This window comes from Epinephelus fuscoguttatus, linkage group LG12 (genome assembly GCF_011397635.1).
Source record: "Epinephelus fuscoguttatus linkage group LG12, E.fuscoguttatus.final_Chr_v1".
Lineage (NCBI taxonomy): Eukaryota > Metazoa > Chordata > Actinopteri > Perciformes > Serranidae > Epinephelus > Epinephelus fuscoguttatus.
In genome coordinates, this window is record NC_064763.1 from 12,724,670 (window position 1) to 12,746,582 (window position 21,913).

General features: G+C 40.6%; 1 protein-coding gene across 2 annotated transcripts in view; it reads left to right on the plus strand.

The window, feature by feature from the left end:
• The first annotated feature begins 5,129 nt into the window (after nt 1-5,129).
• Nucleotides 5,130-21,913, plus strand: part of mcama (melanoma cell adhesion molecule a) — an 84,735-nt gene continuing 67,951 nt past the window's right edge. For both annotated transcript variants that reach the window (XM_049593062.1, XM_049593063.1), the window contains exons 1-2: nt 5,130-5,158; nt 5,405-5,553. In XM_049593062.1, coding sequence (XP_049449019.1) covers nt 5,145-5,158; nt 5,405-5,553 — 163 coding nt within the window. In that variant the 5' untranslated portion in view covers nt 5,130-5,144. The remainder of the gene's footprint in view (nt 5,159-5,404; nt 5,554-21,913) is intronic.

Genomic DNA, 21,913 nt, shown 5'->3' on the forward strand with positions numbered 1-21,913 from the left:
AATACTAAAGTAAAAATGCCTTAAATGTACCTAGTTACTCTCCACCGCTGCCTGATATCATGTGTCTGTAGCAGCAGGAAGTAAATAAATACCAGAGTGTCACAACATGAGTGCCCCACACACGGTCTGCTCTGGTAAACCTACAGTCAGCTATAAATGTTCTGTGACCGCAGGATGTTGGTCTCCATGTCTAATACCTGTCCTGTGTCCACAGCTGTAGGCTCGTGTATGACGGAGCAGGACAGCTGGGTGACGGACTCCAGGAAGCTTCTCTGCTGCAGCTGTTAGCCAAGGTGACTCCACAGTCCGTGATGGAAACACCAGAAGCCTGCTCGCTTTACTGGAGGAGGTCCAGTGTATGTAACCTCAGCTCAAACCTCACTCTGAAAACTGTGCATCATGACTGTTTGTTTTAGACCTGATTCATCCCTGTGTTGAAAGAAATGATAATATTAACATTGTTCCAGTTGCTTTGTAAGAAGAAGAATATTAATTAGACCTTATATTTCCTGGGAAAAACATGTGGGTGGGTGGGTAAGAATCACCTGGAAGTATTATGAACATTCAAACAGTTGTTCAGGTGTCAGTGCTAGATGATCAAAGGTGGTTGCTATGGTCTCCCTGATTTATAACTTACCATATCATTCCCAAGATGCTTGATTGTGGTTAGTGTGGTGATTTTATAATTAAAGTGTAAGATTTAAGTTTATTAATGTTGCACCTTTTATACATCAGATGTCTCAAAGTTCTTCGCAATAAAGGACACAATCAAAACGCCAGATATAAATGAACAAAACTTAACGGATGAGTCTTGAGCTGCTTTTTAACATGTCTGTGATATCCACAGACATACGCACAGACGCCACAACTTGAGATACCGAACTATGTGGTGATACAGGACATGCAGCGGCAGCGTTTTATAAACTGATGGAATGTTAAGAATACATTTATATGACTCTGTTATTTATTATAATCACATTTTATATGCTGGTCATATGTTTGTCAGTCAAATCATAATCTGCTTGTAACTATGGGTGTAAAACAAATGTGGTGGTATGGTGGGAATGGAGAACTGGCTCCAGTTGTCTGATCCATCAGAGTCATACATCTCCAAACTTAACAATTCCTTTTATTAATGCTGGCATGTATTGCCAACACATACGCTCTCTCACCTGGCCCATTGTGTCAAAGTACAACACACTAGTACCCCTCCTTATGCCTGGTATACACTCTGCAATTTTGATGACCAATGTGAAAGAAATGTGGTGATATCTTTAGTTGTGGCTCTAAAAAGTTGGTCCTACATCACACAGTGAGAGACATTCAAGAATGGCAGTTGTCACGGTCTTGCGATCAAAGACAGCTTGGTATAAAATTCTGACAGTGTCAGGAATCTTGCAAGAAGGAATACTTCACACATCTGCTTCCAAACAGGTGCATAAGGAGAGGGACGAGCACAACACAACTTGTAGAAAAACTCTCGCGCACAGTCTAACTTGCAAAAATCATGATTTTGTTGCTGCAGTGTTTCGGTCTGGTGACCAGTCCAGGGTGTACCCCACCTCTCAGCCGATGTTATCCAGCCGGGATAGGCCCCAGCCCCCCTGTGACCCTCAAGAGGAAAAGGGGTTGCAGAAAATTGAAATGAAATTATAAATAAATGAATTAATGAATTACTTTTCTAAAATTTGTCATTGTTATTGACTCTTTTCTGTATGCAATGTTAGGTTTACCCACAAATGACACCTGCTTTGTTGGACTGCAGTTAGTTTTTGGGGGGCTGTAGGATTTTTTGATAAGAACCCACTTAGTTAGAAGAAGAAACCGTCCAAAGAGTGGCTTCATCACACAAAGAAAGACGATAACAGTGCAGCTGTGATGTCTGTCAAATGATAAGTGAGGCTGGAAACATCAGCAATATGCTGAAACATCTTTCAGGAATGCCATGTATTTGAGACTCTACGCACGAGCGACACTGCTTCCTTACCAAGTAGCACGCTGTCACCAAGGGTAAATATCCTGTTATATTACCATTAGCACCACACAGGCAGGCTGAGCAGACCTCTGACTGGTTCCAGTCAGGAACCAGTTCCAAATCAAACAGCGGTTAATCAGCGGAGTCATATACATGTTTTTTTCTTTTTGTTTTGACACTTTGTTTAGACTCATATATGTTAAAAGAGTTGCACTGACACTAAAATCATGTGTAGGCCTAGTCTTTTTCCACACAGAAAACTGATCAGGAATCAATAAGAGAATCAATAAAGAATCGTGCCAGTAAGGAGAACTGATTATGGTATTGATATCAATAAAATCTTATTGAGTCTCATCCCCGTGTGGTGGAGTAAAAAGGCAAAAAAGCCCATTACTGTAAAATGTAGTGGATTAATTAAGTGATCAATCAGAAAAGTACCTCATAACAATACTTCAAGCTTTCATTTCTGTCCTGCCAAGAGCTCAGCTACATGAGAAGATTGATACCACTCTCAGTTTTGTAGGATACAGTAAATATGAAGCCACAGTCGGCAGCCGGCTAGCTTAGCTTAGCACAAAGACTAGAAATGAGGGGACACATCTGGCCTGGTTCTGTCCGAAGGTAACAAAATCTACCGACCATCTCTGACAGCATTTCTCATCATTTTGACAATTTTACAAACCAAACAATCAATCGATTCATGGAGAAAATAATCAGCAGATAAATAATAATCACATAATCAGCATCAACAGTTTAAAATGAGCTCCAGCTCAACCAACTACAACAGTAAAATCCTGCTTTTACATTAATGCATGAGTCAGAATAATCTAATGAGATCATATTATCATAGTGTAACAGCCACAGGGGACATTTTAATACTTTTGGTACATTGTCCTGATTATACCTACATAGTTTTTACTTAAGAAACATTTCAATGCAGGACTCTAACTTGTAACAGTACTTTTACAAGGGATGAACCATAACATTGGCACATCATCAGTATGAAAAAGTGGAATGGACCAACATGTTGATTTCTGCTGAAATGACAGACCAATATATATATATATATATATATATATATATATATATTGGTGTATATATATATATTTTTTTTAGAAAAAGAAAGAGTGATGAGTGGTTGCTCTGTCTAATCAAACGTAGCTCATGGAAAACGGGAAACAACAAAACACACAGACACACAAAGGCAATCCAGGTACTCAAAAAAAATATATATAGGAAAGAGGAGGGAGGTATTTAAAGAGCCTTCACTGTAGTGGCTAAATCATTAGAAGGTCTTCATCAGGGCTTTAAAAATGAGTTTTTATATCTGTTTTACAAATATCTTAAACCAGCAAAAAGTAAAACACTCTGAGAAAACAAAAGGCTGTGAATTATTGTTTTCCTTGGCGCTTTTCAAGGTTTAAAGGAAACATTCTTTATAAATGCATATAAATCTGAAATGAAATAACAGTGCAAACACAGATAGGCTACATGGTCTTAAACCAGGGTATCACATAAGTCGGCCAACATAAATTAAAATACAAATAAAATAAATAAATAAAGATAAACCAGGGTGCAAGCGCACAGATACAGAGGTATATTCAGTCAGAGGATTCAGTGAAGGAAGTCACATCATTTTTCTATAATATATGGATATATCGATATTGGTATCGATTATGGACCATATGTGTTACAACCAGTATACCAGACAGTCAGTGACTCAGTGGTTAGAGTGGGTGTCCCATGTAGAGGGGCAGTGATCTTGCCACAGTAGACGTGGGTTTGATTCCAGCCATAGCCTACCTTATTCCTGAGGGCACTACAGTAGAAATGATTATGCGGGCAACTGCCTGTGACATAAAGGAAGTAGCAGTAAGCTAGTTAGTCCCATAGACTGTCTGTGGTTAGTCCCAGTGGCTACTCTTGGTGGCTAATCGCCAATGCTGGTTCTTTTCCAAAGTAATTTGCCTTCAGTTTAGCAAATACCGATTTATTTTTTGACAAATATTGAACTAATGTTAACTTAACATTTTCTAAAATGCCTCTGCAGAGCTCTGGTACCTGTTGCACTGTCCGTGTCTGTAACAACTAACAACCAGTCTGGGCTACATTTTTGTCGTCAGCAACTGTGTGTTGAACATGTGTCCAGAACAAAAAGGGATTGTTCCTGTTGCCATGGTTACCACTGATCTGAGAAATAAAACCACAAGACACAAGACATAGCGAAAAAGTATTAAATCAGAATTATCAGAAGAGATTAGACTGACAGGTCCGTCACTCCGCGTCAGTACGATATCCCCGTCTTTCCCCGTCTGCCTTCATTCTCAACCTACATTAGAAAATAAACTGTGAAATATGTATTTAGTCATTAGGGATGAGAATGTGTCACTGATTTACCGTACCGCCTCAAGTTATCAACATCACATTTATTCACTTTACATGGAGCTACAGTTAATACTGAATCATGTGTTAGTATCTCTTAGTAAGTCGTCAGAAATCATAAATCATCTTTAGAAGGAGCAGATGTTACCTTAAGCTAGCTCGGGCCATGTTAAAGATTTTGTTCAACATTTTAACGGAGCAAGGCAAGCTAATTGAGTGCGCTCAGTTGCTTTGAGATGGCTGTCAGAGATGGCAGAGGTATAATCACATGATTCTGTTTGAGCTATAACAGGTGGTGTGTTCCACGTTTTATTTCCCAGTTGATCTTGGAAAGAAGAAAAGAGGACTGTAAACAAACTGTTACCATTGGAAACTGCCAGTTTCAGTTCAGTGCTGGAAGTTGCACCCATAATTCACGCAAGGCATCATGGGGGCTAGGAATAAGGTGGAAACCAATGCAATCCTGCTTGGGACTTGACTTTTTAAGTGCATCGACTTGTGACTTACTTGTGACTTGAAAATGACTTTGACCTCTGGTACCTTTACAAAGAATCTAAATGTTTCTCCACCAATGCTAAGCTATGCTAACTGCCTGCTGGCTGCAGATACATCATGACAGTGGTTTCAATCTCATCTAAAGAGCAAATAAGCACATTTCCCAAAATTCAGTGCGCTACTTAAAAATTAAATTTCAGGCTCAAGCGTAAATGGATTTATCACCGTCAGCCACCATGGAAATGCAGAATAAGTGTCCCAGTTAAAGTGAATTCAGCCAACAGGCCCTGTGATGCAGGCTCAAAGGTGTGTAGGGGTGATAAAGCAGCGCTCCTTATCGTGACCTTGAGGACTTTGTGCCCCAGAAGAAATCTGTGTGTGAATTAGGAGTTTGTAGCAGAAGAAAACACCGATAAGCTGCTTCTACCACACACATAAAGCCCTCACAATAGGAGGACCCCGCCAGACTGAGACTCTAATTGAGCTCCCTCCCCCCTCCTCTCCTCCCCCCTCCTCTCCTCCCTCCTCCCTCCTGCCTCCTCCTCTCCTCAGTCTCCTCCGGGTCTGCTGCCTGCAACTTCTCGTCGACGCACCACTTGAGAGAGTATTTCGGACTGGATACGGAAAGCAGCAGAACATGGCTCTCCTGCAAACAACGTTTCTCCCGCTGTTCCTCCACATGTGCCTCCTCAGCTGGAGCGGTGAGTTTACTAAAACACGATATTTTAAATAAGTTTTTAGTGAAGGAGGAGACCCGTTGAGTTTGAATGGGACCGCAGCGTGTGGCTTGTCTTGGATGCTCCCACCAAATGTGACATTTCCAAAGGTTTTCTCTTGGTTAACTTACCAGACGCACAGTTTCTCATTGATAATGTGCTTTTTGGATAATTATACAAGTGTATCAGCTGCTTTTCGCTTCGGCAGTAATTTTGAAGGCTTATTTACATACAGTTGAATAGACGCATGTTGAATTTGACACTTTTTGTTTTTATCCCTTATTTTCGTTTGTTTCCACTCGAGTTGTTAAATATTTCAAGGTGTAATCAATTACCGCGTAATTACCGAGTCAGTTGACCCACCAACACGGAGCTGGACGCTATGTGTGAGCTTATATCTGCATGTGACGGTGTTTTTTTTTAAAAGCTTGTGTCACAGAGTCTGTGTAAGTTATTAAAGGTTTAACAAGACTGCTGTGAACATCTGAAAAACCACAGACCGCAGGACCAAGGTGAAAAATGTGCATCCTAGTTTCCTTGAGTCCAAGGATACATTCTCAAATGTCTTTTTTGGTCCCAAAATCCAATTTAGGGCTGCAGGGTATGAGGAAACTATGCAATACCATTGTTGAACATCATCATAACGATATTACTCAGTTCAAACTCATACGTGCACACTGCGTCCTCATATGAGGACATCACATTTTGGGTTTCCTGCACCTTATACTTTATTCTTCTTAACTTAGACCTGTTGTCCTCGTTCGTGGACCTTTTTTTTGTGCCATCTAGTGGTAATGAGTATGGAAGCATATCGATGCCAAGTAGGGGTGGGTGATATGGTCCTAAAAAGGTATCACAAAAACAAAACAAAAACGATCTCTCATGTCTTTAGTTTGTGAACAACAACAGTAACTCAGAGTGAGATTCAGATTCTGTCACAATATTAATAAAATCTACCACAAATTACACATTTAAACAGCTCCGAAATACAAAAAATGGCCCCTTGGATCTATATATGTAAATCAACAGATGATTTCCTTCTTTTAGTAAAATCCTAAATGATTGAGTTGTTTTTTTTTTCACCTGGACCTTTATGCTCTGCCATTTCTTCTCTAATCATCACGCTGTAACCTGTGACAGGCTCTTATGATCCCACAACTATCACACATTCACATGTATGCAGTTTTTTCATGTAGGTTAACATTACCAAAGGTTTAGGACAAAATCAGACAGAGGAGAGGGAGAGACGCTGTGCTGCTGCCAGAGGAGCCGCTGAATGAGTTCCCTCTGAGCGGTAAGTCACTAAAACAGTCTGAGAAGTCCAGGGCTGTTCATAAAACATTCAGGACGCCACGGTTTATTCCACACTACTGAAGCTGCTCTGTTTTTTGGAACCACCCCGTAGTCGGTAATAATTTTGTTTTCAGCCATGCTTGTTGTTGCCGTGGGTAACAGTATGACATCAATATGTTAACAAGTCAAAATAGCGCAAGTACCACAATATGAATTTTTCATATCAGATTAAAAATTATTCTAGTATTATCGTGAACGAAATGATATGGCACGCCCCTAGACACACGTGGAGTCCCAAAATCCAATTTAGGGCTGCAGGGTATGAGGAAAATATCTGATAACATAATTGAATATCATGATAACGATATTACTTGTGATAAATAAACAGGTAGTAAAATGTACTCAGTTCTGGACTCACATGAGGACATCACATTTTGGGTTTCCTGCACCTTATACTTCATTCTGCTTAACTCAGACCTGTTGTCCTCATTCGCGAACACTATTTTGTGCCATCTAGTGGTAATGAGTATGGAAGCAAACTCTTTAAGGCAGACTTTATGTTCGCTGATGGATTACCTACGGACAACAAAACATAAACCTTCCTCCGTCTCCATGTAGCATCTCACAACAGGACAACACTCACTCTGTCCTGACCTTAAACCTCTTCTTCTCCTAAATCCCTGTTTTTCTACCCATCAGCCCTGTCTTAATTGGTTTACCGCTATTTAATCCTCATCTCCCCTCTACCTCCTCTGGAGACAAAGTAAAGCTGTCTGTTTTTGGATTAGGATTGTTGGTTGGTGATAGAGACCTCGGCCATCTGAAGAGCTTCCAAACCAGGCTCTGTCAAAACTGACCTCCTCCCTAATGGGCCTTGAAGGGCACTTAAACGAATACAATTTGTGGCTAAAAGCATCTCTCCTGCATGGAAATAAACCCATCCTGACTATGACAAGAAACTCTAACATGTTGCTTAGCTGATGTAGAGTACACCAACCTCCGTATTGATCCCACAGCCCAGTGTTCATCAGTATGATGGGCATGTTGTGTTACAGGAATGGCCAAGTGGTCTGAGCAGTGTGGTTGTGCAGTAAATCAGAGCAGCAGCAGACATTTACAGAACAGAAAGTAGACATGTGCTTACTTCATCCATGCTCTGTAATCTAACAAGGCTTTATCCTGCAGTGCATTTGAGGTTTTTGTTGTGTAAAATGTCCTTTGCAATTAAAAATGCATTCAGATGCATGAATCACAGTCTGATACAAGAACGATACAGATACATTTGTAATGACACGTAAGTAGGATTTGATGTCTTTAACTGCAGTGTATCCTCATAGAATGGTTCATATCATATCTTATGAATTGGTGCCCCACGAATAATGTTATGTCCTTAACATAAAGTTATGTAATTAATGTAAAGTTATGGAGGTTAGGTTTAGGAAAAGAAACATGGTGAGGAAGTACCTTAAAATGACTTGAACCTTACGCGGTTACATCCATGCGTCTCCAGGGGACAGTCTAGGGGGACGGTTCAAGTTTTTCTGACCTATCTACCACCCCAACCTGCATCTTATGAGACTCGAGACTGCTTCCTTGTTCATAAGCGCATTGGTCACGTGATTGAACACTGTCAAAATATGTGGGATGTGTATGAATTTAGTTGCGTTCCTTATGAGAACAGCCTGTTCTAAGTACAAGTACTCATCCAGAGGTACTCTAGAACATTATGTCTACTGCCACACCAGCAATAGGTGATATGGGCAGTGATACTTGGGCTAATCCAAGAGGGACGAGTGATTTGCTTCCACACTGTGCTGCCCATAGAGCAAGCGCACTAAATTCTTACGGCTACTCTGGTTAAGTGCTTCGTTACCTTGAATGAGGATAAAGTTATTGAGTCGTGTGGCTTTTCTAGACTTTCCAAATGTTATCAGAAGGAATGAGTCATTTTGTGACACTCAAAAAAATTAATCAGCTAATTCATAAACATCTCTTTCGCCATATATGTCAATGGGAAAAAGTATTTTTTGGCCGCAGGGCATCATGTGACGGACCCAGCAGTTGAAATCCACTGTTTGGCCACTATGAAAATTGACCGTTGTAGTTACTAGCCACTCTGTGACGAGCATTGTTGAAGAACACAGATTTTTTTATGTGAAACTGCTTTATTTAGTGTTTTTACTGTTTCAAATGAAAACCTCCTGAAAAATGAACTTTGAAGGAATTCTAACTTGAGCTCTGATTCTCTGCCCAACCCGCAGGGTTTAGGCTTGGCCAGGGGGGACTGTAATTTCTCGTTGTTCCCCCAGTCTTGAATTGGGTTGGGTTTGCCAAGTTACTTGGGTGCTTTTTTTTAACTGGCAGTTCTCATGCGCACATTTTTTTTTCTTAAGTAGAAATTGGGGTTTGTAATCGGGCTCGGGCTCAAAACTGCCATGGGTCAGGCTGGGGTTCATGTAAGGTTGGGCCTGATCCTTTTTGGGCTGGATCAGAGTCCTGGTTTACACCCAGAGTTCTCAATTGGCACATGGGAGAAGTTAGAGCTTATGACCTAATTGCCTTTAAATGTTGGTGATATTCTAGATTGTCCCTATTGTCAGTTAATCCCATTAAACGCTCCAAATCAGCATCAAATTGGTTCCACTAACAAGTATTGTCTGTGTGAAGCCTGATACAGAATCTTCCTTTGTACCATAGAGCTCCATCATTATCCACAAACTATTAAAAACACAGTGAGCCACACTATTGTACTGGGTGACAAGTTTCTTTATTACCATGAAACAAGGCCAGCATCCTGCTGCTGTTATAGGTCATCAGATGTGTATTAATCCACAGCTGAAAATAGTCCTACTCCTGTTTGTTGAAAACCACAGTGACCAGCTGTTTTAGGAAATTATTGAACCTTTTTTAAAAATAAAACTATATTTTGGTGACGCATTATTAAAGATTTGCATATTCAGTCGGAATACAAGGGCTTGGGGCTGAGAGAGAGTTAAGTCAAGAAAGCATCGAGAGACACACAGACACGTGGTTAGTTTGGGTCGCACCAGCAGGAGGCATTTTGTTCACAGGTGGTCCATCCGTCCTTTGTCCCATTCTCGTGAAAGCAGTATTTCAAGAATGTCTTGCAGAATTTCTTTTTAAGAATTCAGAACAACTGTCAACTTGGACTCAATAGTGAAGTTCTTAGATTTTGGTGGTCAAAGCTCAAGGTCACTGTGACCTTGTCTGTCTCATTTTCGTGAACGTGATGTCTCAAGAACACATTGAAGGCATTAACTCAAATTTGGCACAAACGTCCACTTGGACTCAACAATGAACTTAATAGATGTAAGTGGTCTTAGGTCAAAGGTCAAGGTCACTGTGACCTCATGTGTCATTCTTGTTCATTCTCATGAACACGATATCTCAAGAACGCCTTGAAAGAATTTCCTCAAATTTGGCACAAACGTCCACTTGGACTCAACAATGAACTTAATAGATGTAAGTGGTCTTAGGTCAAAGGTCAAGGTCACTGTGACCTCATGTGTCATTCTTGTTCATTCTCATGAACACGATATCTCAAGAACGCCTTGAAAGAATTTCCTCAAATTTGACACAAACATCCACTTGGACTTTATGATGAACTGATTGGAATTTGGTGGTCAAAGGTCAAGGTCACATCAACTCTCTCTATCACATTCTCAAGAACACGAAATCTCAAAAACGGCTTGAGGGACTTTCCTCAAATTTGGCAAAGAGAATTTGGTGGTCGAAGATCAGGGTCACTGTGACCTTGTGTCTGTCTCATTCTTGTAAACATGATATCTCAAGAATGCTTTAAAGACATTAACTCAGATGTGGCACAAATATCTGCTAGGATTTAATGATAAATTGGTTAGAATTTTGTGGTCGAAGGACAAGGTCACTGTGACCTCACAAAACATATTTTTGGCCAAAACTCAAGAATTCATAAGCTAATCAGAACAAAATTTCACACAAATATCAAATAGGATAAAATGATGAAGTGATGATATTTTATACCCAAAAGGTCAAAGGTCAGCTTCACTATGACATCATAATGTTCTGCATTAAACACTTTCCTGGCCATTACTCAACATCACATCTCAGGAACAGAAGGGGAGACATTTGGTCAGATACTGAATTGGTGACTCTAATCTTGAAACTGTGCTGATTGTATAGATCTTTTGTGCTGTCGGGGGGAAGTGTGTGTGAAGCATTCATGTTGTCACAAACATGGATGTAAACTGTAACTGGTGCGCAGAGGCATACAACCATGAGGTAGTAATTCCCTTTGTCTGATTCATAAAGCCAGCTACGTCAGGCGGTGACTGATGTATATACTGGTTATGAGATGATATGGGGGTAGGTTGACATTTTAATGGTGTGTGGACTGACACAGTTTTAAATAGCGGTGGTGTCCCCCAGAAACAAAGCATTGTTTCTCTCATGTGAAGATATTTCAGCAGCTTTTCCTTAATGGATGACCACGCTTTTTTAGAGCCAGGGGATATCATGAACCAGCACTTTTTGTTCAGTGAAGCCTCAAAGAGACAACTCACTTCCCTCTTGATGGAGAGCTTTCTGATTCTAAGTGAAGTCGTGTTTGGGGACTTCGCTGTGGGAATTTCTTTGCCTTTCAGAATGTCCTTGTTGATAGAATCGATACACAGTCAAAGGGCTGTAACTCTGATATTAAGCGACCTGGAGGTTGTTAATTGTTAATGAAGTAATATGTTGTTAATTACTGCAGAAATCATCAGTCAGTAATTTATTAGTTGGTTGACAGTAAATGAATGATTGCAACTGAAGTCATTTTTCAAGCAAAGAAGTGAAACCACATCTTGTTTCAACCTCTGAAATGTGAGAATTTCTTGCTTGTCTGATTTATTTCATCACCAGTTGAAAATCTCTGCACGGTTTGTTAAATAAAACAAGCAATTTGAAGATGTAAGCCTGGGCTCCTTTTATATTTTACAGTAACATTGTGCAACTTTACCTTAAAATAACATCATTCTGATAGTACGCTGACGTGTAATGGGGAGAATAGTGCAGTGATGTTTGTGTGCGTAACCCTTTACGGCAATAGCTAGCTCTGCTGTTTGGCACTGCTTTTCGTTTTGTTTTCTCAATGCTTCCTCTGTGAGTGCATGGTTCTGAAGTTCTATATTGATACTACGGCTGCCTCTGATTAAGAATTTTCCTAGTTGACCAATAGTCGTCATTTAGGTCCATCAGAAGACTAGTCTCCTGCATGTTTATGATATTAATGTAATGAGTAAATGATATATTTTGGTGGTTTGAGTCGAAGGTGTGAGAAAGAATAGTATCAGTAACATTGTTAACACTGTGCTACATCACAGAGAAATACAAAAGCGTACTAATGAACCTTCATTAATATAGGCCTATATTTTATCTACAAGTGCACGTCACACACTGAGCGAGCCGCCTGTTAATGACGCTGTGGGCTAATGGGCATGTAGCTACTTCCATGTTTCAGATGATACGTCATGTTTGTAGTCGACCAATGAAGATGAGTTTACATATCACCTTGGGTTCGTCCTTCACCTTCTCAAAATGATCCCACACTTTGGATTTCCTGCCCGACATGTTATTAACTAGCCTGTGGAATAACCACAGGTACCAGCCCTGGAAATTAACCTGACTCCTGTCTGACTGCTGAGCGTGGACACTTCCTGTGTCTGTCCTTTCAAATTAAAGTCACACATGGTCCAGTCATATAGGTTTTGATTTATTTTGACAAGGCACAGTTCCTAATAGAGCTTCAAGTTTTTAATTTGCTGCGACAAAGCAACCAATGACCTCTTGCTGACTAATGACCTTTCTGGTCGACTAACATTTGGTCAGCTATTAGGGGGCAGCTCAAAAAATTATATTAACTGTCCAATTTATTTTTATACAGTATGCTTTAACTGTGTGGTGCTCTTCAACATAAATGTTTTGGGATGTATTTCAGGTCATTATTCATTGTGGTTTACATAGACTTCAAGAATGATGCATTTAGTTTAATTGAATTATTTGAATTATTTAAAGTGCCAATCATATAATTGAGATATTCTAATTATTTTTGACCACAAGGTCAGACTGCATTAAGAAGAAACTACATATATTTCAATATGAAAATTAATTTGCAGAGCTGAAACTGTGCTGTAAATCAAGTTGTTTGCATAGATTAGCCCAAACTGAATTATGGACATTTGGTCAGATACTTTGATCAGATTATATTTATATATGTATTGCATATAGGAGGAGTTCTCATCTAGCTGTCAGTGTTGAGGTATCATTAATCATTCACTAGGCCGGATAAGAACAAGTGTTTTTGTAGCAATAAAAGTAGTGAAGTATCTAGAAATGAGTCATAAGCTATCCCAGCGAGTCAATCTCCTCGTGTAAATACTGGCTGGTCTCCCTGACCTCATCTTCATCCGTCTCTGTGGCTGAGCGCCTGAGAATGCCTTCACACTGCTGCGGGGCTCGTCTGGATGTAGCAGGAAGTGTGCAGCTGTTGGCTGCAGTTGTTCATGTGGGATTAGTGCATTTGCCTGAGTGATAGCCAGGCATGACAGCCATATAATCTAATGTATTGGCTCATTGTTTTCATTAAAGAGAGTGCACTGTTTGATCCCTGTGGCATTATAATGGTGCCTCGCCTCAACATTAAGCATATGTAAGCTAATTCGACTAACACGTATGTCAGCATGGTGCAGAATCAAATACTGCGCCTCCCACTGAATTAACTCTTTTCTTTACTTTCACTAATTATTAGCACTTGTGAGTGTGTGTCTGCTGCACTGACAGGACAGAAATGGATCAAAAAACTAGAGACCAGGGTTTACATCCTTTGTCCCATGTTGGCTTTAGACTGTTAAAATAGTAAGGACAGTTAATGTAGGTAAGCCAGGAGGTGTGTTTACATGATATTGATATGATCCTGATATTCCACTTGTGATCAGAATAAAAGCACAATCAGAATAAAAATGCCTCATGTAACCACCTGAATCAGAAGAGACTAACCTGATCTTAAGGAACTTTAATTGCGGTTGAGAGGTTGGTGTAAACCTTTGATAATCCATAGTTCCATAGAGGAATATTAGTGCCTAATAACCAGGTAAACACTTAATCTGATTGTCTGTTGTGGTTGGAATAAATGTACTCTTTTTGCACATGTTTACCCCATGTGGGGGTAACGCTCAGTGACGCTGACATGACATGCCTCAACAGCTGTTTCTGTGTGCCCCCCTTTGCTGATTTTGACAGAGAGTTGTTCAGAAATTAAAAAAAAAAATATTTAGCACTCTGCTAGTGCTACGTTCTTCTGTGAGTGATCTTTGATTTTGAAACAGAAGCCATTGTTGTAACAGGTTGTAATGTGCAAACGCTGGACAAAACAATAGCCTATCAGTACAGATGGCAGTAGCCTGCATATGAGATGCTCAGTAAACACTGGTCAACTAACGTCTACAGACAGTCTGCATGTGAGATATTCAGGGGACATCTGTAATTTGTAGCTACAGAAAATAACCTGGTTTACATTAACGTTATTTACCTCTAAATTTTATTAACAAGTGAAGCCACGTCTTCCTCTTGTGTCCTTTATGTAGATCTAATGAATTGAATTTTCTCAATAAGGTTGGGAGAAAAAAACTGAGGGGTCTCTTACTGACAATTTCATTCTCCAAATGTTAAGGAGCAGCCCTACAAAACAGACAAGAATTAGCAAGCTAGCTTGTGCACCCCGCTGTCCCTCTGTCCTCCCCGCCAGTTGTAGACTGCCGGGAGGATAGCGGGCTCAGTAGCAGCTTGAATTCAGCCAGCACAAACCCCAGCACTGGGACAATATCAGGGTTCTCAGCTGGCTGGGTTTAATCTGTGCAACAGCAGCAACAGAAATTTAGCTGGTCCAACAGAGAGTTTGTGCTGGGCTGGCTGAATTCAAGTTGCTTCTCAAGCAGCTGAAGGTCCTTGGATGGTCTGCTATTGTCAACTTCCATGCTACATCTTTGTTTTTCTTAAAATAGATATGTCATCTTGTTGCTTGTGGATTACCACCATAAAAACAGCAACTTCTCTCCACCTTTGCTTTTGAATTATATCAATTCAATTAAAAGCGTATTTAAAAGATGTATAAAGACAAGTGATGATACTTAAATGAATCAATAATTTTTCCTGCCCCTTATTCAAACAGGACATTGATTTCTGCGACAGTGTTGAATCTTATCTCCTTAAATCTGCTAATTGTGCATCTGAGCTGCAGCAAATTGACTCAAACTGGCAAAAACTAGTTGCATTTACCTTGCTCTTAAAAGCACAGTTGTTTGGTGTTTGTTGTGTCAGTCTTTGGTTAAAAGCCTGTGCACGCTCTGAAGATCCAAGACATGTTGTAGAAAATCAAAGCTGTAGCTGTTTAGCTGGCAGGAGCAGAGCTGACATCCTTCCTTAAGCCTGAATTGAAGTGTTTCAATGATCTGGTCTTTGCATGTGCAGTGTATCTCTGCAGTCAGTGGATGGCTGATGTTCGAGAGGGATTTTTTTATCCAACAGCTGTCTCTGTAGTTTGATCCTTGGCCTTCTGGGAGGGAATTTCTCCCATATTGACTATGTCTCTTGTGCTGAAGAACTGCCCTGAACATCCTTCACTGGAGTGTTATTCAAAGCACATCATTCAGCAGAGTGAAAAATCTATACAGTGAACAATCCGCCCTGGAGAAGACGGGACCTGTTTTAGGGAGCTGGAGTTGGTTGTTTTAACCAAATTCAATCAAGAAGAGGAATGTAGGAAATTACTCCTGAGACGGAGGAACATCGTGTACACTCAAGTGGTGAAGAACTCGTCATGGAGTCGTGCCAGAGTGCTAAACTTTTATCACCAACATGAACAATGTCTCCAGCACCACACTTTTTCTGTATTTATTTTTAAAAGTGCTGCAGGGGTTCACATCACAGTTTTTTTCTCGTTGCACTGGGAGAGTGCTGAGAGGGTTGTTTTTTAAAAGCCCCTTTGAACCCTAAATATTGGATTTGGCTGCTCTGCTTGCACTGGATTGATTGTTTGTATACAGTATTGTAAAAGCAGTATCATGACTGTAGACGTGCCCTGGTTGGATAGTCCATAATATCATCATATTATATCATTAGACTATAATATCCGTACTAGACATTTTGAAGCATGTAAAATGGACAGCTAGTCTGTCCAGATGTCCTAAATTGACTCTTAAACCTGATTTTGATAGAGATATTAGAAATGAGGTTCAGTCCCGGGCGTGGGAGCCCTTCTGTGCGGAGTTTGCATGTTCTCCCCGTGTCAGCGTGGGTTCTCTCCGGGCACTCCGGCTTCCTCCCACAGTCCAAAGACATGCAGATTGGGGACTAGGCTAATTGATAACTCTAAATTGTCCGTAGGTGTGAATGTGAGCGTGAATGGTTGTTTGTCTCTATGTGTCAGCCCTGCGATAGTCTGGCGACCTGTCCAGGGTGTACCCTGCCTCTCGCCCGATGTCAGCTGGGATAGGCTCCAGCCCCCCCACGACCCTCAAGAGGATGAAGCGGTTAGAAGATGAATGAATATTAGAAATGAGAACCTCTCCCACAGTGTTTGAGTGGATTTACCCAGATTTTAAATACAACAAGACACGATTTTAGACACAGGACTCAAGTGTTCGATGGGCACCAGGTAGTGATGGAAGAAGTATTGAAGAGCCGGTTGCACAAAGCATCCTGAGTTAAGATTTTGCCCTAAAGTCGGAGTTTCCTCGAAAGAAATCGGTTGTGAAGCATCCTCAAGTCTTCTCCTTGGTCTTATATTATTTAATTGTTTAAAATTTGTTAAACCGTTGCACAAAAAACCTTAAGAACTAAAGGACAAAAACATAAAGTACATCTGACTCCATCTAAACCACAACATGGTTGAGTTTATGGAGATAAATGAGAAAAATTAAGTCATCCTGAGACGAGTGTTCCACGACCGGAAGAACCCGATGGACACATTTGATGATGAGCAACTGATTTTGCTCTTTCAATTTTATCAGAAATGATGTTTATGATTGTGACCATCTGGGGTTGGATCACTCGACTATCCTCCTGCCCCTTTACAGTTAATGATTGCTCTGCGGTTTTAGGCAACGGTGTCTTTACAGTTAGTTATTGCCAACGTATTCATGTCAGCCTTAGGTGTCATACTTAAGGAGCAAACTTAAGGTGCTTTGTGCAACTGCCCCCAGATCTTTTACTTTATTAAAAGTACCAATGCCTCAATTTGAAAGTACTTATTGCATTTTCACTTAAATGTTACTATTTAAAACACTTATGCATTAACAGCGCAGACGCAAAACTGCATGTCTTTGGGGTGAGTAACCTGGGATGGGTAACTAAAGTATTATCATAAAAAGTACAAAAAGTAAGTATAAACTTAAAAATATAGGTAGGTAATGCATATTTTACCAATTTTATATGCTGTCAGTTTAATTCATTTCATGTATAAAACGGCATTGTATTTTATGTGCTCATTGTAGGGTTGTAGAATCTGTTTCTTTTTAGTATTAAGTCATTTGAGCTGCTGAATAAATGCAGGGGAGTGAAAAGTATAAAGAAACATCAAACTGAATTCCTCAAGTGAAGTACCTCAGAATTATACTTTAGTAAATGTACTCAGTTACTTTCCACCACTGGCTCCAGGCTGTGCATTTGGAGTTTTGCCACTCAGCAGCACCATGTGGAATCTGAATTGGCCAGCGCAGGATCATAAACAGCCTAACACCTATTCCTGACAGAGAACGTTGTAGGGTGCATTCAGGAACCATGCAGCAGTTTGAATTAACAACACACACACTGAAAGCATGCAGCTGATTAATTACCACACTGTGAGCATATGATGTGATCAATCAGTCATCGTCACCTCAGCTGAATTGGACAGATCTGATGTGTCTCATCTCGTGATCAATTTAGTAATGAGATGTCAGCATATGTAATGAGATGGTACCTCTGCTCTGTTTCTTTAATGTCAAACCACTAATACAAACTTTCAGAGTTTCAGCCTTGTGTCTCGCTGCTCTTTTTAGTCATTGTGCAAACATAGTGGTATTATTGTGAAATATATGGCACACCCATAGACTGTATAAAACAGTGGACGTATGGTGACGTCACCCATTGGTTTGTGGGTTCTCATTTTGAAGCCTCAAGTTTGGCATCTTGATCGTCTTGGTTTTCGAAGCCAGAAGTGACCATATTTGGTGGAGAGGCTGGAGCTGTGGACGAGCGAGGGTTGGATCTGACACAAAAGGGTCCTTTACCCTGAACAAGAGTATGCACTGGTGGAGTTTCACACCGTTATGCTGCCTCGTCGTCCTGTATAATAGGTACAATCAAGGAATGGGGGGACAGAGTTGTCTCACCTTTAAGCCAGCATTTGAGGTAGTAACAGCGCTGAATTGATGTCTGCATAAACAGGACGGCCAGCAGGACAGCATCATGGGCAGCACGGTCGAGACGACATGTTATTAGTGTGACCCACCACGGGAGATTTAAAAAGTAGCTGTTAGCAGTTAGCAACTAACTCAAAGAAGAAGAGGAGTGCAGAGCAGTGAGTGACACCAACCCGCCCACATTTAAGAGTACTGTTTGTAGTGGAAAGGCTAGGGTCTACGTGCCATGTCTGAAGGGTTACTTTTGGCTCCAAAGGTACCAAAAGTGTTTGGTGGAAACAGGGCGATAGAGGTGTTTGGGGTGAGCTGGTTATTTTACTGGCCTGATTAGTTATAAGGGAGAGTTTTGTGTTTGGTGGTGAGTGAGTTTCACCAGGATGAAATGTTGAAGGTGAGAGTAGATTCAATGACTGAGTGGTTAACCAGAGTTAAACTGTCCTTGCTGACATGAAAAGTCAATGAGGTCCATGAGCTCCTTACTCTCAGAGCAGAGGACGAGATTAGCCGCCATATAACAGAGACGGGAAATGATTGTTATCACCATGTTAATGCCATTGTTTAGAAAGCACTGAAACACGTTACGTCACAGTCGGGGCTGACGCTGTTGTGTTACATATTACGCCCGTCACATCTCTTTTGATTTTGCAATGCTGGCATGTTGTTGTAAACAAAGAAGAAATCTATTTGACAAATGGATCATCTAAAGGCTGTTTTCATATTTAGTTTGTTTCCTCACTACATGAACATCTTTTCTCGAACATTAGTTAGGCCAAATATACTATATATGTGTGCATATGTGAAACCATGCTTGTATTTACGGGTGTGTACGCGGTAAGACAATCCTGTTTTCTCTGTTTTAAAATAAGACATTCATTAGTAGTATTTCAGTCTTGAGCAGATTTGGCCATTTGTCTCTAAACTCTGCTCAGGCAAAATTGGCCATCTGTACATGACGTCCCTTCATATTTAGAAGGCCCATCTGTGGGACACATGGCACTCTCTTGGGCCACAATCCAAGTCTTGGCAGCAGTCCCATCAGTGCCAGAGGGAGAGACAAAAAACACCCAGTATGGCCTTCATTGAGAAGCCTTTCCTTCCTCCTTTTTTCCCACTTCTTTCCCTCTTTGGTCTGCAAACAGAGCTTAAGCAGCAGCTGCACACACCTGACGCCCAATCCATCGGACAAGGCACATTCTGCTGTGGGGGCAACAAGCAGGGGCTCACATTACAGGGAAATCGTACACCACAATGGTCTTCGCCTCCTTCCCGCCTTTTCTGAGCCCTCTCCCCCCTCATCCATGTCCCCTCACACACCTCTCTCATGCCCCCTCCTTTGCCTGTTTTTCCTTTTTTGAGTGCAGTGGACAGAGCCTGGGAATATTTACTTTGCTCTTGTTGTTGTCAACAGTTCTGACTGAAAGAGCAGCAGCCCACAGGAAAGAGTAATATGCAAATAAAGGTTCGGATTAACTTAAGTACATGTGTGATATGATGCCGGAGGGATGGATCCTGCCATCCTCAGTCTGTTTAATTTTCAGCCACTCTGATCTTTGTGAGCATTAATAAGAATCTTTAAGTTGATGTCATGTTGATCAAGCTTTGGCACTTAAAGCTGGCACTACACAACATACCACCCACGTGGAGAGCCTATCAAAAACGTTTCTAAGAGGCTGGAAGACTGTACCTCTCGAGTGTCCAAACCAGCAGGAACAAGAAATCCGGATGCTAAACAAAACCAATCTGATTTCAGAACAGCTCATTTTTGGCTGTAATGGTGTTTTTATCTTCTACCTTTTATAAAAGCTGATGATCATGTAGTGAGCTACACATCTGTATATTCTGTGAAAAGTAATGTAGAAACTAGTGATTCCTCTCTTAAAGGGATACAACGCTGATTTTCAGCCAGCTTTGTACCATAACAGTGTGGGTAGTATGTGTACATGAATTGTGGTAAACTTCCTTCCGTCTACCCGGCGCCCAGATCTCCCTGCTCATCTCTCAGCTCAAAGATTTTTGCTGGCTCTAAAGCAGGATTTATATAAACACACACTAAACACACATTAAACATGGCTTAATAGAGACAATTTAAACACAAGTCCACAAATCAGCTTCACTATAACTCGCATCATTCACAGACAAACACTTGTCTTTATCTGGACACATTTTCCCCACAAATATAACACACTAATGTTTTTAGCACAAGCCCATGGCATTTTACATTGTGTAAATTAGCCTAGCAGCTACTGGACTTTTCCATTTACTCATATGAAGCCAGGGACAACAGCAACATTTAACAAAGGTAACTTTACAAAATTCAGCTCCATTTCAACTTGCAAGGTTCACTGACAAAACAACTGTCTGATACTGAAGACCTTTTCCAAACAAATTTAAGATGCTAACACTATTAGCGCAAGCCTATGGCATTTTACATTGCATGAATTAGCCTAGTGGCTTGCAGAGATTTCCTCTGCTCATATGAAGCCAAGACAACAGCAACATTTAACAAAGGTAACATTACAAAATTCAGCTCCATTACAGCTCACAAGGTTTACTGACAAAACAACTGTCTTATACTGAAGACCTTTTCCAAACAAATATAAGATGCTAATGTTATTAGCACAAGCCTAGGACATTTTACATTGTATTAATTAGCCTAGCGAATAACAGAGTTTACAGATTAACGTCATCACGATGGTCTTACCAGGCAAATGTTTTCATGCACTGTTTGGCTGTAGTACGAGAAGTCATGGACAAGAAGTAGGCGCCGAATTGTTTCTGATACTGTAAAACAAAAAAAAGAAAAAAAGAAGGAGACTGAATAAATTGAGGTCAAACAGCAAAACTACATGAATAGACGGATGGACAGAGTCTCTGCAGATAAATAAAGCACCTCACAGTCAGTGCGTTTACATGACATCAGAGAAAATCGAATTATTGGGTCAGTCTGACTAAAACCAGACTTTAATAATACATGTAAACATGTTAGTCCGACTGAAATTGTACTTAATCTAATTTCTCAAAGTCGGACTAACACACCCAGATAATGTGACACCTGCATGTATACAGTCAATCAGACCCAAACTGGCCGAGGCGCTCTGAGCATGTTCCACAGTTTCCGCCCCGGGCTTTGACCTGGAAGGTGAATAGCATTAAATTTGAAACAGAAGAAGAAGCCGGTAACAATATGGAGAAATCTACATCTAGAGCCGTGACTTTTTGGACAATACAAAATGTACAGAGCTGTAAAGTTGTCCACCATGGTACCAGTTAGCTACTAGCTAACCGTAGCCAACTTGTTTGGTCTGTGATGTAATAGGTCAACAGGAAAAATGTCCAATACTAACAAGCTGAAAGGGGACATATCTCCACCTATCGTAGAGGAGTCGGACATGCTTGGATCAATAAATGGATTCCCCTCCTGTGCTTGTGTACTGGGACAAGGACAGTAGTCCAGTTAAATGTCCTGGTCGAGCTGTAACTGTAGCTCCACTTAACTGTGCATGTAAATATACTGACTTAGAACTCATCATAAGTTATGATTCAGAGGGATTACTTTTATATGAGTCGAAACATTGTTTATTTTTTAGGAACATTCTGCATAGTATACCTTAAAG